This window comes from Ovis canadensis, chromosome 8 (assembly GCF_042477335.2).
Source record: "Ovis canadensis isolate MfBH-ARS-UI-01 breed Bighorn chromosome 8, ARS-UI_OviCan_v2, whole genome shotgun sequence".
NCBI classification, from domain to species: Eukaryota; Metazoa; Chordata; class Mammalia; order Artiodactyla; family Bovidae; genus Ovis; species Ovis canadensis.
The window spans coordinates 88,886,707-88,904,401 of record NC_091252.1 but is presented as its reverse complement, the minus strand read 5'-3'; the positions used below and the strand labels follow the sequence as shown (position 1 = coordinate 88,904,401).

The 17,695-nt window shown below is 35.8% G+C and overlaps 1 protein-coding gene across 1 annotated transcript; it reads right to left on the bottom strand.

The window, feature by feature from the left end:
- Window positions 1–401: 401 nt before the first annotated feature.
- Window positions 402–17,281, bottom strand: MYCT1 (MYC target 1). The gene is made up of 2 exons (XM_069598744.1): window positions 17,087–17,281; window positions 402–3,021 (listed from the first exon to the last, which is right to left on the bottom strand). Exons 1-2 carry the CDS (start codon window positions 17,250–17,252, stop codon window positions 2,510–2,512), a joined length of 678 nt encoding a protein of 225 aa, XP_069454845.1. The 5' UTR covers window positions 17,253–17,281; the 3' UTR covers window positions 402–2,509.
- Window positions 17,282–17,695: the final 414 nt, after the last annotated feature.

Below are 17,695 nucleotides of genomic sequence, written 5' to 3'. Positions count from 1 at the left end.
TGATCGTTTTGCAGTACATTCATATGTCAAATCCTTATGTTGTACACTTAAAACTAGTATAACATGTAAAGTAAATTATATCTCAAAAAGTTTATTCTCTAAAAAAATTAATTAAACAATTCTGGAATTGTTTATCTAAGTGAGATAAGAATCTAAATTCATGTTTTTAACAAATAACTTATTTTTCATCTATATTAATTCATTAAAAATTCGGGTTTTTTCTTTGTGATCATACCCTTTTTCTATTATACATTATTAGATAAAACAAGGTTTGTGTCTCTAGAATAGTTTATAAAGAATGATTTTTTCCCATTTTTTAGAGAATGATCTTGATTAAGTTAAAATACCATATAAATAGGAAACAGTCACAAGCTATTCAATAAATAAACTCAGAATCAAAATTGACATCAGTTTAATTTTATTTCATAATCAACTAAATATTTCAAATAAAATAATTACATTAAGAGAAGGCCTCCAGTTTTTAATTTCATGTTTTATACATTGCACATTTACAACATACTCATTTTGATCATTTCATAACTTGGTGAGGGAAGAGGTAATAATTCTTTCAGATGGTTAAATAGAGAGGATTTCTGCTCTCATTTTCCTTATCTAAGAGAGATGAAGCAGTTTTCACTCTCAACATAAATTCTACACAAAAACCATATACTTTGCTTGCCTCGCATATTAGACATTAAAGATGGCATACAAGCAAAGATAGAGTTGAATGGCATCACTGACTCAATGGACATGATTTCCAGAAAACTCCAGGAGGTAGTGAGGGACAGGGAGGCCTGGTGTGCTGTAGTCCATGGGGTCCCACAGACTTGGACACGACTTAGCGACTGAACAGCAACAAGCAAAGATCTCTTAAAATTTTATGTGGCTATAACTAAGTTTTTATTAAAAAAAACTTACAACAAATTTGCTATCTTTCGAGCTTTTTTTCTCTTTCCTTCCTTTCTTCCTCTGTCCCTTCCTTCTCTCCTCCTTCCTCCTTTCAGGTATATTGCATTAGAAAGCATCTATTTATAGACATTTACTATAGACATCATTAAGCATAACTGTTCTTGAGGAACAGTGGAAAATGTAAGCTAAAAAAAAAAATAAAGAAAATGCTATGCAGAATCTTTTATTGAGTAAATATCTATTACAGTATTGAATCGTATTCAGACACCATTAGCTGGGACTGCTGCATTGCAGAAATTATCATGAGAGGACATTTTTCTTCACGGAAAATCCCAGTGTTCAGAGAAGAAACAGCAACATAAGCTAAATATTCACTATATCAGAAACAAACCCCAGGTCTTCTGAGTAATAATTCTGGGAACTCATGTCCTTAAATGAAAAAGACCAGCCAGTCATCTCTGGCCACTGAAGCTCTTTTCCTTTAAAAGGGTGGCTTCTTGTGGAGATGGACTCCTTAAATAACTGTCTGCACCAAGGACCAGCTGGCATAGTTTCATCTTTGTACAAAGACTCTTCACAGAAGCTGAGGTTGAAATCCATAGAGAAGTAAATAAAAGATGATGACTGATGGGCCCATCCAGGAAGGAAAATTCTTCACGGCTGTAACATCTAATTTGGATAACAGACTTTCTCTCTACTAGCCCTCCTTTATTTGTCTTTGAAGTTACAGAAAATCCTTAGGTAACAAGCTTTCCCCATTGCTAGATTTAAATGTAAGGAATAAAGTTTATCCCTTAAGAAAAACGTAAACTCGGTATTAGAGTTTGTTTTTAGAGCAAATGAATTGGATTTGCTATTGTTTTTATAACAATATAACAAAAACAGTAAAGAAAGGTCAAATCATCAAGTGAGTAAATCTGAGGATTTTGCCTCAGTAAAGAGGATAACTATTCTTGGGAAAAGAACAAAAGGAGTTGGGGGAAAAAATAAGTGTCAGAATTGCACTATTCTGTAACACTCACTGAGTTCAGCTTTCTTTGCTTGATTTCCTCACTTGCCACAAATGAGTAAAATCAAGAAACTATAGAATCTCCTATGTTCCATCATTTTATGTCCATAAAATCACTAAAAATCCAAGATTGTCAAATGATTCACTTGTCTTTCTTAAGAAAGTTAAACTAAAATCCCTTAAGACAGGAATTTTTTAAAGTTACACAGTAATTTTTCCCCTTTATAGTCACATTGGACATTGAATAAAAATTGTAAACCACAAAAATCCAAAGTTTTTGTTTTAGTCTAAAAGACATATATACTGTATCCAGTTGATTCTTTGGTAAGAATCGCTATCTTTAAAAATTCCCACGTTGAATACAAAATACATAAATATATAACTATTTGGAAAAATATTATTTTTGTGTGTGAGACAAAAAAAAAAAAGGAAATCTGTTTTACATTGTGATGTCCAACTTGTGTGTGCATATTTCAGCTTGGAAACTCACTAGGCATTTGGGCCATGTCCTCAAAATTCTGTTTTGCCTATTTGTAATTTCCCTTCAATAAAAAACAAGAAAAGAAAGAAACGAAAACAGAAGCACCCTACTCAGGAGTCCGAGAAAGCCTTTATGATGGACTCATAGGCAGGTGGGGGTGGTGGTGAAATGCCAATCCGAAGATTGTTATTGGACCAGTGGAAATCTGGACGGCCCAGGCTGTGGGAAGTGTTGATGGTGGAGGAGGTAGTGGATGAAGGGAAAGTCACCAGCTGACTCTCAGTTTCCACAGGAAGTGGTGGGCATTGCAGAAAGGGGTGGAAAGTTGAGCCTCTGAAGCTTGATTTTCTTGGAAAGGAATTGGCTTGTTCCAGGGAAGCTTGTCGCTGGAAAGTGAGGCTTGCCAGGCTGAGGTTGCTTCGACGTTCACAGCCACTGTGGCGGTAAAATCCATTTCTGTTGAGGCCGTGGGTATACGAAGATCTGGATCGCCGGCTTGAACTCCACTGCGAGATGGGGGCGCTGGCCCTTCTTCGAGACAAACAGACAGACAAAGCCCAAATAAATCCTCCGATTACAAGTACCGTTGCCACGGATACTGTGAAGGACATTATCACATCCTCTGAAACCAAGAAAACAAATAGGTAATATGATTTATAGATAGGTGTTCAACTAAATATACAGGCAAAATGCAAATGAGGACTATGGAATATTTGATTAACTTAGGTTTTGGATTTGATGTTGGGTGGGTATAAATAAATGAAGCTGTTAGGCTTCATTTATCAAAGAAAAACAATAAAGGATGTAAAACGACATCTTTTTAGCTGCAACATTCCACATTGCTTACACTATTTTCTTATCTTTAAGAAATTGATAATTAAAAAGTCTCATATTTTGAAAAAAGGCTCTTCTTTATTGAGCTCATAAATTTTTATAGTTGCGAATATAATCCAAAGATTACTTCCTTTTTAATTACAGTAGTAACCAATGTGCCAAAAATCGATAAAGAATTTCATAGTCACATTGACTTTGCCTTTTCCTCTGTCCACTTTCAAATCCCCCACCAGTGTCTCCCACCCTGCAGGCTGCATGATGCCTCACATCCGTTCTCATTCTGAGACAGGAAGTGCTGGGCTAGAACCATCTGGGGGGCTGACTGATTTATGTATTACTTCCAGAACTCCTGGACTGTCACCTTTATCTTTCACTCATTGATGACATGAGCTTTGCAGACTGCTGAACTCTTTCTTGGTCCCCAAGCTGGTTCACGCTATTATCATGCCCTTGTGATCATGAAATTCCTATCCCCTGAACCTCCATAGAATCTCTGCTATACACCAGTATCCTCCAGTTCACAGAACTTGTCCAGATTTCCTGTTGTAAGGAGGGGAAAATGCCTTTCCCAAATACCTTATTGCTTCTTTTTGTGAACTAAAAATATATTCTTGAATAACACTGGGTAGCAGAGTCCTGCATTAACTGGAAAGACATGCTGAATATTAGAAGACCCCTCCACCCTTATCATCCACCACACACAGACACACACACCCATATTGATTTTCACACTATCCTAAAGTCTGTTGTTCTCACTCAAATCCCAAACATTTCAGTATATTTCCCCCTGATACCTGGATATAATTTTAGAATTTTCTATTTGGAAAACTCAGTATGTGCTGAATTTTAAATACAGTCAACCTAGCAACTGAGTATGGTTCATGAAAAAAGACCAACAGAAAATCCATCAAGCTGACTCCAGCCCAAGTTGTCCTGCTGCAGAATTGTGAGCTAAGTAAATGGGGTGGATTGTTACACAGCAAAAGCTAATTGATTCAGGGTTCCAAACATTCTGTGTGATTTTTATAAAAATTTATTTAAACTCACTTATTTTATTACTTTCTTCAAATGAAGGAGTTAGATTTTACAACAAAAGTTCTCTCCAGTTTGTTAATATAGTCTATGACAGTATGCACCAAATCTATAATATAGAAATAACAAAACAAGCCGGTATTAATAAATAAAAAGGATATTCATGTTCCTTCATTTTTGGATCTATTTTAGCATCCTTCTATCTTATATTGTCATGTTTTTCTCCTGTGGAAAGACCATATTTGTTATATCCAATGTTTACAGTTATCACAAATGCTTGTATCAAAATTTCTAAAACAACTCTTCATGTCAAATCTAGGCAATGAATTCTTTATAACAGGAAGATGACTTCTGAAATACAAGATGATTTATAGCAGATCTTCTAGACTCAGGATTGTTCTTCAAAATTGTCTCTCATCTAATATTGAGTCATGGCCTTAAAGTGAAATCTCTTGAGACTGGAGTTTTATAGAGTTAGGCTTTATCTGGAAAAAGCAATAAGCACCGTCAGAACCTAAAATTAGCCTTATCGATAATACAGTAAAATTCCAAATTAACTTGTAACTATCAGTGCCCCCAAATATTCAGAACTAAAAAAGGGAATTATAGAAAATCTGGGCTGCCAACACAAAGAGACCATGTAAATCAGGATTTTCCAAAGTTTCTTCTGAAAAACAATAGAGGACAACAAGACGACCAAATAAAAATATACAAAACTATGCTTTCAGCATAATTAGAAGACAACAAATATCCAAACTTCAATTTATCTAAAAAATAAATGATGGAAAATAAAAATCAATAATTTATCTCCCATACTTCCACCATGTTGTCATGGAGAAGAAGAGCAATTCTGGAAATACTATAAAAATAAAATGAAAAGGTATTTTGGTCCATGAGCATGCTGACCAGGAAAGGGACTTACAAGTGAATATAGGAATGAGAAGAGGCAGAGTCCATTCACAAAAGGATCACACATTTTATGATTCTACCCACAGGAAATGTCCAGAAGACACAAACTACATAGAAAGAAAGCAGATTGGTGATGGTCTAGGGCAAGGGGGTGAGGTGGAAGGGAATGGGAGGGACCTCTAAGTTGGGACAGGGTTTCTTTTTGAAGGACAGAAGTGAAGGTGAAAGTCGTTCAGTCGTGTCCAACTCCTTGCAACCCCATGGACTGTATAGTCCATGGAATTCTCCAGGCCAGAATTCTGGAGTGGGTAGCCTTTTGCTTCTTCGCTTCTCCAAGGGATCTTCCCAACCCAGGGATTGAACCCAGGTCTCCCGCATTGTAAGCAGATTCTTTACCAACTGAGCCACAAAGGAAGCCTAAGAATACTGGAGTGGGGAGCCTAGCCCTTCTCCATCAGGGAAGCCCTTTTTTGAAGGACAAAATGTTCTTAAATCTGATGCTGGTGGTGGTCACACAACTCCTATAACAAAACCATTTAATTGTATGCTTTAAGTGGGGGAACTATATGGTCTATGAATATATCTCAATATAGTTGTTTAAAAAAAGAAAGAAAAGACAGGTGCTTTTTGGAAACCACACAATGAAGGAGGGAAGAGGCAAGACTGAGGGGAAACTGGAGGATCCTTCAAAACAAAAGAAAATTTAAAACAAAGGACATGCAATTCCTCCCAACTCCATTCTCTAAAAATTAAAGTCAACCAGCAAAAAGCAACCAACCAAACACACAGACACACACACATGCACACACAGTCAGCCAGTAAAAGCACCACATTTTGCTACCCTGAGGAAAGGATGAACCTAGAATGACTCTCAGGTTCTGGTGTGGGCAAGTGAGGGTGGATAGGTGCTTACTAGTATCGTTTGTCCAAATAGGGAAGTAATGTGAGACTGTAGAACTGGGGCTGGAACTGATATTAGGAAGATGTTGAGTTTGCGTGTCCTGGAGTGTATATTAGGGAATTCAGGGTTAAATAAATATGGAGTTTAAAAGGATGCAAAATTCGGGCTCTTCATGCTGCAAGAGAGTTCAACTATCCAAGGAACGCACTTCTACTAAAAGAAACAAATGTGTTTATAGAAGTGAGCTGACAACAAACTTCCAGGAAAACCAGAATTTAACAGGTGGCAGAGGTCAACACCAGGGAAACACAGAAGGGCTAATTAGGATGGCCCACAGAGACAAGAAAGGTTACTAGCACTGAATCAAAGTGAGAAGAGACTTTTAGGGAGAAGTGATTAGCAACCAGGAGACCCAGAGAAATTTAATCAATTCATTTGTTAGCATATAAAGCAACCACTAGATACCCAGTACTGCTAAGTACAGAAAGAGCAGGGAAGAAAATAATCTGTAGTGGAGTTAACATTCTAGAAGACTTAAAGTAAGAAAATGCCCTTTAGATGGGACAGTGAGTGGGTCATTGGCCACTTTACCCACAGTAGGCTGGGAGTCAGATGATGGAAAGCCCTGAGTACTTTTCTAAGAAGTTCAACCCCTTCCCTGTGGGCAAAGAGGCTTGAACAGTTACCCATAAGAAGGATAAAGATGCAGCTGGTGTTGATATCTGTGGTAGACTGAAAACAGAGAAGCAGGGAGGTGAGGGAAACAATGATTCGAACATGAAATAACAATGGCTTAACTGGGAAGCTGTAGTAAGAATAGGAAAAAATCTGATCATGGGAGTCTCAAAGTGAAAAGAATATAAAAATTATTCCATAGTATCACACCATCTAATGTCCTAGAGATAAGACATTGAGGAGAAAAATGGTGATAAACTGAGGCTTAGAAGCTCTTGCTCCTAAAACCTAAATAGTAATGTTATTTTATAGTAGTAATTTGATAATCAGATCAAATTTTAATGTTTTAGAAATTCTATCATCTGATTACTTTATATTTACTTGCCTTTGCCATTTTGTGCAACAGTAGTTTATCAGAGAATAGATTTACTAGATAAAATTTTAATTTGTATTATAGCCATTACATCTTTCCTTGAAGTTTTGTGTTGTTTATAATTGCTATCTAAATTCTGGATTTCATTGAAAAATGTTTTCATTGTTCTTGTAAGAGAACTAAGTAAAAATCATAAACTACTCAAATACTTCATAAAACCCAGTCCTTTGTCTTCTTGCAAATAAGTGTGTGAATCCAGAAATTTTACTAAATTCGGTTCTTTTGTTAAGAAAAATACCTAACTTTAGTATATTTCAGTGAGGTTTAGCAATCTTTGTTCTTGTGAGGTGTATTGCACATAATCTGAATAATTTATTGGGCATTATTAAGTGGTCGGTTGTCTCTGGAAGAGTTTATGCATTAAGTAGTTTATGCTCCAGAGGATCGGTAAGTGGATTACCATGATAAGCACTTTAATCAAAGAATACGAATAAAGTCACTCAGAAATTCTGTCTTTCTATTTAGAATGGATGAATGAGAGATATACTATGATTCATTTTAATGTTATTGTATCTTTGAGTAAAAAAATAATGCATTAAGTTGAGAGTTAGTAAACTGTAAGCTCCTTCTAAATTTGAACTTCTATTATTCTAAGTTAGAAAGGTTTCACTAAAACTAAGATTAAGAAAATTTTGATGTTGGAATGAACACAGTTTACAAATGCAACCCTATTTTTATTTTATTATTTTGGTAAACAGTAATATGCATTTGTAAATTGATTAATTTAATGTAGGGTCTTGGACACTATTTTAAGTGTATTACATCCCTTAATTGTCAAACAACCCCAATTAGGGAAAAGCTCTTTATCTTTGGTGTGTTGTAAGAAAATATTAATCTGAAATAAAAAATTTGAAATGCATAGAATTGTATTGATTTAATACCAGATTTGGTAGCCAGTTACAGATAGAAATACTTGGAAGAAATGGTAAAGCAGTGTTATATATTTTGCAATTACATTTCTGAATCAACAACCTCCACCGGAGAATTTTAAATATCAACAACTTCAGATATAGAATCAGAGATATAATGTATCAACTAAAACTCTTGCCTCAGCTCAAACTCTGAGTTTTGTTTTTTTTTATATTGAAACAGAGTCTTGCTTTCGAATTGTGGTGCTGAAGAAGACTCTTGAGAGTCCCTTGGACAGCAAGGAGATCAAACCACTCAGTCCTAAAGGAAATCAACCCTGAATATTCATTGGAAGGACTGATGCTGAAGCTGCAGCTCCAGTAAATACTTTGGCCACCTGACATGAACGGCCAACTCACTGGAAAAGACCCTGATGCTGGGAAAGATTGAGGCCAGGAGGAGGAAGTGACAGAGGATGAGGTGGTTGGATGGCATCACTGACTGAATGGACATGAGTTTGAGCAAATTCTGGGAGATGGTGAAGACGGGGAAATCTGGTGTGCTGCAGTTCACGGGGTCGCAAAGAGTCAGACGTGACTTAGCAACTGAACAAGAAGATTTATGCTATGGGTGTGTGTGTGTCTGTTAGTCACTCGGCCGTGTCTGACTGTGATCCCATAGACTATAGCCCACCAGACTCCTCTGTCCATGGCCTTCTCCAGGCAAGAATACTGGGGTGAGTTGCCATCTCCTCCTCCAGGGGATCTTCCCAACCCAGGGATCAAACCCAGGTCTCCCACATTGCAGGCGGATTCTTTACTATCTGAGCCAACCACTGCACATAAATTAAATATTTATTTTAATAATTGAATATTGACAACCAACACTAGTCAGGGCACTGTTGCATTCACTCAGGTATGACATAAAGTGAGAAAATAAATATTAAAGTCTACAAAATATTGGGTTGGCCAAAAAGTTCATTTGAGTGCTTCCATAAGATATTACAGAAAACCCAAGCAGACTTTTGACCAAGCATGCTCTTGCTTTTGTGTATAAACCTGTGTAACCACTAGAGTCTGATGGAAGATTCTGAATATCTCAGTATATAAGCATGCATAATAGATGAGATAAAGAGACATACTTACTTTATTTCAACTCAATGAAGCTAAAATCTTAAAATTCCATAAAAGCATTTAAAGTTTCCAAGAGTTCCTTAACATCATCTCAGTGCATATGCCCTCTGAGCCATTCTACCACAGCCTCTTCAGACAATGTGTTCTAAAAGATTAATCTATAGCCAAAATTAGCATAAACTTCATTTCAAGAAAAAATTAGAAACTTTTAAAATGTAAAACCAAGGGGAAACAATTGTTTCCTTCAAGTTTACAATTGTAAACTTGTTTACAATTGTTTACTTCAAGTAACAATTATAATGCAACTAAAAAGATCAAATGATTGCTTTAAAAATGACAGATCTCCCTTTAGAGGAAAAAAAGAAACAAACTCTAACATCAGTAAGGCATAGCATATAACTTAAGTGTTATCCTATTTTATAACTTATGTCTATATATCTACTAAGGGGCTGGCACATTGGTCCTCAAAAAACGACATCCATTATTACTAATGGATGTATAGCTTTCCTGTGTCATTTGACTCTTCCTAGTCTAATAATAATGGTCACTATAGTGCCTTTTAATTCTAAGACTCTAATATTAAATCTGGTTTTCGATAAATCTAATCCGTACCTAAAATTCTGGCCACTACTATCAAAATTTAGTAAACGTCACCACCTAGTGGCCTTCAGTTGAATTGTTCTAATATCTGAACAGTGATTTTTTCTTTGACAGTAGAACATTGATCAATTCACAAAATCCTTTGCAATCTTAAGAATCATTAAGCTTAGCTATTACTGAAGGAGACTGTGCTTATCTTGGTATCCTAGAGAATATAGCAGGACAGTTCAGACAATAAGATTTTGGCAAAAATTGTTTTTAGGAATAATTATATTGAAGGTTCAGAAAACTTAATTACAATAATTTAAACAAAGAGCAAGCATTTCTTATGTGTATCTCATCTCCCAGAAAATCCCATTGGGTCTATTATCAGAACGTATCCAGAATTCAACTTCTCATTATCTACTCTGCTACCTTCCTGATCCAAGTCACCACCATCTGTGACTTGGACTATTACCATATAGCCTTCTCGCTGGTTCCTGCTTCTCTCCTTGCTCAGTTCTCAGTACAGTAGCCAGAGTGTAGTCATACTATGAATATAATTATTCAACAGTACTGTTAGAGTAGAAGGTAAGTTAAACTATGCTCAGAAGGAACAGGTAGACCATCACTTTCTGTGTGTGATAAACCAACTGTATCAAACTGCTGGGACCAATGATAAAATACAGATCAAAAATACATATTTTAAAATCTCAGCGTAGTCTTTAGGGGGCTTCCCAGATGGCACTAGCGGTAAAGAACCCACCTGCCAATGCAGGAGACATAAGAGACGCAAGTTCAATTCCTGGGTTGGGAAGATCCCCTGGAGGAGGGCTTGGCAACCCACTCCAGTATTCTTGCCTGGAGAATCTCATGGGCAGAGGAGCCTAGCGGGCTACAGTCCCTAGGGTCACAAAGTGACTTGGTTGCAGTGACTTAACTTGTAGTCATTAGAGACCTACCCAAACTGCTAACTTGAGGGAGAAAATTTTAAGAGAAAAGGAAATGCCTTATCACAATAATCTGTAAAGAGAGGCAAAAAGTCTGAGTAGAATTCTGTGAAATCTCTGTAGGTCTGGAACACAAGTGATACCAAGGAAGGTAGACTTTGGGAAATATTCTAGACTCTAAGTTGGGTTTCCAGAGAGCTACTCCCTAAGAGTAATAGCGAATAAGGAATAAAGTAGACCTCACAAAGATAGGAATACAGTTAACCCTTGAACAACACAGGTTTGAACTGCACAGGTCCACTTATACGTGGATATTTTTTCAATAAATACATAGTAGTGATTTCCTCTGGGGATGATGTAAACGGGGTTGACTAAGAAGTGTCATTATCATTAGGGGACTTTTCAGATTGGAGATAATGTTCTATATCTTTACTGGGCTTTGGGTTACTCGGGTGTGTAAGTCTTTATCAAAATTCAGCAAATATTCAGTTGTGATCTGTGCACTTCATTTTTTGATCATTTACACATTTTATTGATGTATGTTTGACTTTCAAAGAAAAAAACTAAAAATATTAAATTCTTGTTAATACTATAAATGCTAAATTAATTGGGGGGAGCATACTGATATCTTCAATTTTCTTGGAAATATAAACTAAGATTGGTTGATAAAATGAATATTATAAAAATGTTAATAGCATAATCTAGGAGTAAGTATATGGATATTCACTGCAAAATTCTTCCATTTTTTCTGTATATTTCTTTCATAATAAATTTTAGAAAAGTATATGAGAGAAGGTTATGAACAACTTTAAGGCAACACATTTAGAAATTTAATTCAAATGGGCAAATTCCTACAAGACACAAACTGCCCTAAAGTAATCAAATGATCAGTAGGAAATCTGAATTATCCAATATTGTTAAACACATTGACTTTTCACTTAAAACCTTCTTATTAAAAATACTACAGATAATTACACTGGTGAATTCTTTCAAACATTTAAACAATAAACAATGCCACTCTTACACAATTTTTTCCAAATAATAGAGTTTTTTTTCACTTCCTAACCTGTTTTAGGAAACCTGCCTAACATTGATACCAGAATCTGACAAGGCTATTGTAAGAAAAGACTACTATAAGCAAATTTCTATCATTAACATAAATGCAGAAGTTCTAAAGTCAGGAACCTATTAAAAAATTACATTCTTCTAGGCTCTGCCTCATCCTACTGAGCCAATCTCTGAGCATGGAGTTCAGTGCGAGATGAATCATGAAACTTCTGTCTGTGGAACTGAGATACAGCAGTTTTAAAGACAAGCATTTGTAAATACTTGTCAATCAAACTTCCTAGGTAACTGATATAAAGCAAGTAGTTATTAGGCTGTTAATATGAAATGTTGCATAGATGTCCAAGAGTTTTTAAAATAGAAATTAAAAATACACATTTGAAACACAGTAATTGTTTACTATTTGGGAAGAGGGAATACAAAGAACATTGTTGGGGAGCATTCCTAGCCCATAAGCTTTCTCCCTCCTCAACCTCTCTAGAAACAACCTTCTTTCATCTTCTGGGGTAGATCCTTAAGTGACATATTTTTCTCAGGTTATGAAATAAAGTTTTCAGCTATCAACCAAAGTTTGCTGCCCTTGACAGCACTTGATTGCCCAAGAAATCAATTAACAATCCTCCGTCTCTTCAATTATCTTGGAGAGGATTAGAGCTGTTATCAAAGATGCACAGAAAAAAAAAAAAAGAAAAAAACTGATGGTCAGAATTACTAACAGGATTATTAAATACTTAGAATAGAAGATAGTCTTGAAAACAAATTGTTTTACTCCAAACAGTAGACATTGTGAAAGACACAAGAGTGTTTTGAGTTTTTTGTTTTGTTTGTTTATTTGTTGCAATTTCAAAATACTGAGCGCCTGAAAGACTCAAGAACATAGCTTTTAATATAATGAACAGTGCTGGAAAAATGAACTGTGGTCCATGAGTCACGCCCAGGTTAACTTGGGCTGCTGTTTAAATACCACAGACTGGGTGGCTTCAACAACATTTATTTCTCACAGTTCTGGGAACCAGGATGCCCAGCATCCAGGTGCCAGCATGACCAGGTTCTAGTGAGAGCCCACACCCTCATCTCAGTGCTAGCACACAGATGGAGAAAGAACACTTATTTCTTTCTCCTCTTATAAGGCCATTAACCCCATCATGGGGGACCCACCTTCTAATTTGATCCCAGTGAAGCCTCAAAGGCCCTATCTCCAAATAACATTGCATTAGGGGATTAAGGATTCAACACTGAATGGGGGAGGGGACTTAAATATTCAATCTGTAACAAGTAAATTTTCAGAAGCAGTGTGAAGAGGAGAAGTTTTGGGGACCGAAAAAGGGCTATGCATCCATGTGACCAGTGAGGGTCCTGGATAAGGGGCCATTACTCCATTTCTGCCTGTGAATGAGCTACAGATTTGTTTAGGGAATCCCAGAGAAATTGATATCCATTTCCAACTTCTTGGGATCCAGATGGGAAAGATGATAAACCCCTTTGAGAAACTCTGGATCCCTGAAAAGCAGAGTAGGGATGAGGGAGTATTGACATTAGTATATCCAGATCTAAGGGTCTTATATACAGCCCCAATGCCCTCAGGTCCAAGGTTACGAAAGAGCATTCAATATTGTTCTGTGCCAGCTGAGACAGATGGAAAAGAGCCAATAGACTAGAAAGGAAAAATCATGCCATTAGCAAATGTCACACAGATCATCAGATTTTATGGTAATAATCTTCAGCAGTAAAGGCAAGAAAAAAGGGCAATGCCCCTAAAGCAGATGAGAAATACACATCAGTAGAGGCAACAGAGAGCAGAACTTGACCAAGAACCAACAGCCCGCTTGTTCCAACACCCTTGATAGTGTAGGGTTCCCAGTCCTGTCTCATCCCCTTTCCAGCTGTAGAGGAAAGTTAAGAGGGGAGTGGGGAAGCTTGAAGTAACTAAAAAATAAAATAATTAGGTTAAATCAGATCTCCTGCATTACAGGAAGAGTCTTTACTTCTGAGCCACTAGGGAAGGCCAAGGTTAATCAGGTCTCTGTACATGGAATTCTCCAGGCAAACTTTTACAGTATACTATAATACTGGAGTGGGTAGCCATTCACTCCTCCCAGTAAACTTTTACACTAACAGCCAAAACTACACAAATCTCTCTCAAGTCATTCAGTTCTCTGCAAACTCGGCTTGTGTATTTTTAACTTGTGTATATTTGTTAATAACATTGTTTCCTGATTTTCCTGAAATTCTCCAACCATGCCATATTTATCTCACAAATACTAGGCACATTGCCTAATATATAAAGAGTGGTCAGTCAATACTTCTGAGTAAACTAATGAACTGGATAGATAAACAGATGAAAGAATGATTTAATAAGATAATATAAGAAATATGAATGACTACAATGTTCTTCCTAGAATGGTCTCCCTATTTGAACCTTGTCCGATTTATACAAACAGGTAAAGCCTCACTTTTTTTTCTAAAAAGTATTTAGGGATCAGGTGTTTCAGACAGTGAAGAATCTGCCTGCCATGCAGGAGACCTGGATTCAATCCCTGGGTCCGGAAGATCCCCTGGAGAAGGGAATGGCTACCCACTCTACTATTCTTGCCATGGAAAGAGGAGTCCAGCAGACTATAGTCCATGGCGTCACAACTTAGGGACTAACACTTTCATTTTTCTAACTCATAACATTCATTGCCATTTTACTGAATATTATCTAGCAATTCCATAGCAATATAGACATATGTTGCATACATATGTTTGCAGAAGTGTAATCTTCTTTAGGATAGACATTATAGATTTGATGAGGATTAAATCAGGTGAATAAAGGCAAATTCCTAAACCCATAAATTCTCTAATTTTTCACAATACTAGCCAAAACCACACATGGTAAGGCAAGAAGTATTACCAAATGGTCTTATTTAGGACTCTAAATATGAAAAGACTAACCAAGTTTAATGACACTTGTCTACATTTCATTAAAGCAGAGTGCAGCAAACTTTAACAGGTTATGTTTCCTGTTGCCTTCACTGGGATTTTTTATAGGGAAGGGGAATGCATGAAAGACAGGAAAAGTGAGAAATGTGAGTCTTCAGCTGTGAAGTCAGGCCAATTTTATCAATCGCCTTTGCATTAATTACTGTCATGTTTGTACAACATTTAGTAAATTTTACTGGGTGATTATCAGTAAAATGTACACTATCATTATTGGTAATAACCTGGTATCTTTATCTAATTTTTCAATATTCTTTAAAGTAAACCAGGGAAATTACATTTGGAAAGCAATTTTTTATGCAGCTTTAGCATAAGTCTGGGAAATTTGTATGGTTTGATGTACAAGTTTTGCTTTTCTAAACTGTTCTTTCCCTATCTTCTGAATTCAAAATGCCAACAAGCAGACAATTGATTTTGGAAGCAATAGACAATGCATTGCACTGCTCTTTGCAGTATTTTCAAATAACATTTTTTGTGGAGACAGTGGACATGATAGATATCAATTTAGACATAAAAAGGAGATAAAAATTTTAAAGGTCAACATTTATATTTTAGAAAACTTTTTCATAGATACACATTTTTGCATTTTGCACTTAATTTTTTTTTACCCCAGAAGAAATAATGGGATCTTCTACATATTTTCCCCACATCATCAAACATTATAATATTATATCTGCATAACATATCTGTTTGGCTTTGTTAATGCTTATCAATGTAACACTCCCCTTCCTGGTTTTCATTATTTCCATCTATTTTCCATTGTATTCACAAAGTAAGATAAAGAAACACTCAGAACTATCTTTGGAATAATAAGTTTGAATTCTTTCTTAAGCATAGATTTCTATACTAAAAAAGTATGATTGTAGGATTGGTAAATTGCCACTAAATATTCCATTTTTAACTGGGGTTATTTTATGACTATGCTCCATGTTTTAATTAGTGGATAATTATTTTTTCCCTTAAATCTTTACATAGTCTTGAAAATTTTACTTTGGTCTGAAAAAAAAGTTGATTTGGTAATTTTGCAGTAAGAATTACTTTTCAATAATTTATACATCATTTTTGCAATGATGAATTTAATGTAAACACATTCTCACTATTTCTTAGCATCTGTTTAGCACATTCACGTACTCTATGAAGGAGGACAGCAAACTGTATTGTAAGAAACCCATATAATTAACACTCTCACAATTCAGACTTGTCTTTTGGTGTAAGTAGAATAACATTACCAAAAGCTATTCTTTACAATATGCAAATATAATTTACTTTCTTTTTCTTAATTCTTTAAGAATTACAATAGGATATATACTAATATCTCTCATTTTCAGACATGAAATGAACATAAATGTTGATGGTCAAAAGAGAATTCATTTCCTCCATGAAAATTTCTGTGACGGTGGAAGACCAGGTAGGTGGTTAGGGGCAGGTGGCACCCCTGCCCATCTTTCTTTTTTTTTTTTTTCATCTGAGAGCTCCCCAAACATACCTTGGAATCACAGCGGAAAGTGTTAAATAGTTCCCTTGGGGAAGTGATCTCTTCATGAACTCCATTCTCTCCTTTAAAAATTTTTTTTTCCTGGATTTAACCCAACTTCTCCCTTTATTTTTTAAATTTCCCTAAACCCAAGCACCTGCATCAATTTCATGTCTCAGCCCTTCTTCCCTGAGTCTGCAGCCTTGGAAGACATGGATTTTACCTCAGCTCTATTCTGTTGCTGCTGATTGACCAGAAGTTGTGTCGGAACCCAGCCAAAAACTACCTTTGTATTGTTCCCTTTTTCCCTGTGATAAGCTTTCTTTATAATGTTATTTGTGATGTTATTTCCACTTAACTTGTTCTGTTACAGTTTTTCCCTCTAATTTCATAATATGATTTTTTTACTTGATCATGTCATCACATTCCTTCAGTATATTTATTATTTAGATTCACTTTGGAAATTAAAGAGTATAACACTGACAATGTAAGTTAAAATTAATCTCTGTAGAAATTCTTAGTTTCCTTAAATAAGATACATAATCTGCATAACCATAAGACAAAACAATTTTCCAACAAAATCCACATTAGTATTTTCTAAACAGCAATGACTTTCATTTTTTTCATTTTTATTCTTATTTTCTAATTATCTTGTAACACCAGCCAAAATCTTGTTGCCCAGATTCTACCTCAATGATTTCACAGCCCACCTTACAGACATTTTACATGAACACTTTTTTTTGTACTAAATCTATGAAAACATTAGGTCGTCAATTTAGAGTAAGCAAAATGGCTCAGGGATTTCCAAGGTTTTAATCACCTCTAGGCAGTGCATTTCTAATTTTAAATTAAAAACAGCTAAAGAAAATCTTACCCCAAAAGTTTTCTGGCCATGGGCTCCCTAAACTTGTTGTGTTATTAGCCATAATATCCACAAAGAAGAGAAGAGAGAAGAAAAGCCAGTGTGTCCAGAAGAAGAACTTTGAGTCTGTGTCTTTGTAGTTCGGCAGGAGACGAATAATTTTCACACAACCTCTCATATACTTGTGTTTGCATGAAAGGAAATAAGTGTTTCATGTTTCCTGCTTTTATACTCAAATTAGCAACTGTTTTTCTTATCTTGGAATTCCACACAGTTCCTGAGACACAAAACAATTTCCTTCTCGTCATTTCCTCAGCTCAGTTGCTAAGTACCCGCCTTTCCCCCACCTCCAAACTGCTTTGGGGACATGAGACTACTTTTCTGTCCTTTCCTCATCTCCTACTGACATGTAGAGGATGATTTCAAACTCTCAGCTACAACACTTTGGGTTTAATTTGTGTTGGATAAAGAAATAGACTGGAAAAAAAAAAAGACTGCCTTCCAATGTTTAAAAATTATATTTATACAGTAAGTTGGGGGTGGGGGGGAACTCTTCAGAAATCCATAGTCTGTTCCAAAGCAATTAATTTTATCCAATACCTATTTTTTATAATTTTCAGT

Excerpts from the sequence above, each read along its gene's own strand:
- MYCT1 (XM_069598744.1), bottom strand. The coding sequence starts at position 17,252 with ATGAGAGGTTGTGTGAAAATTATTCGTCTCCTGCCGAACTACAAAGAC. Across the intron at positions 3,022-17,086 it reads ATGGCCAGAAAACTTTTGGG|AGGATGTGATAATGTCCTTC; the intron begins GTAAGATTTTCT and ends TCTTGGTTTCAG.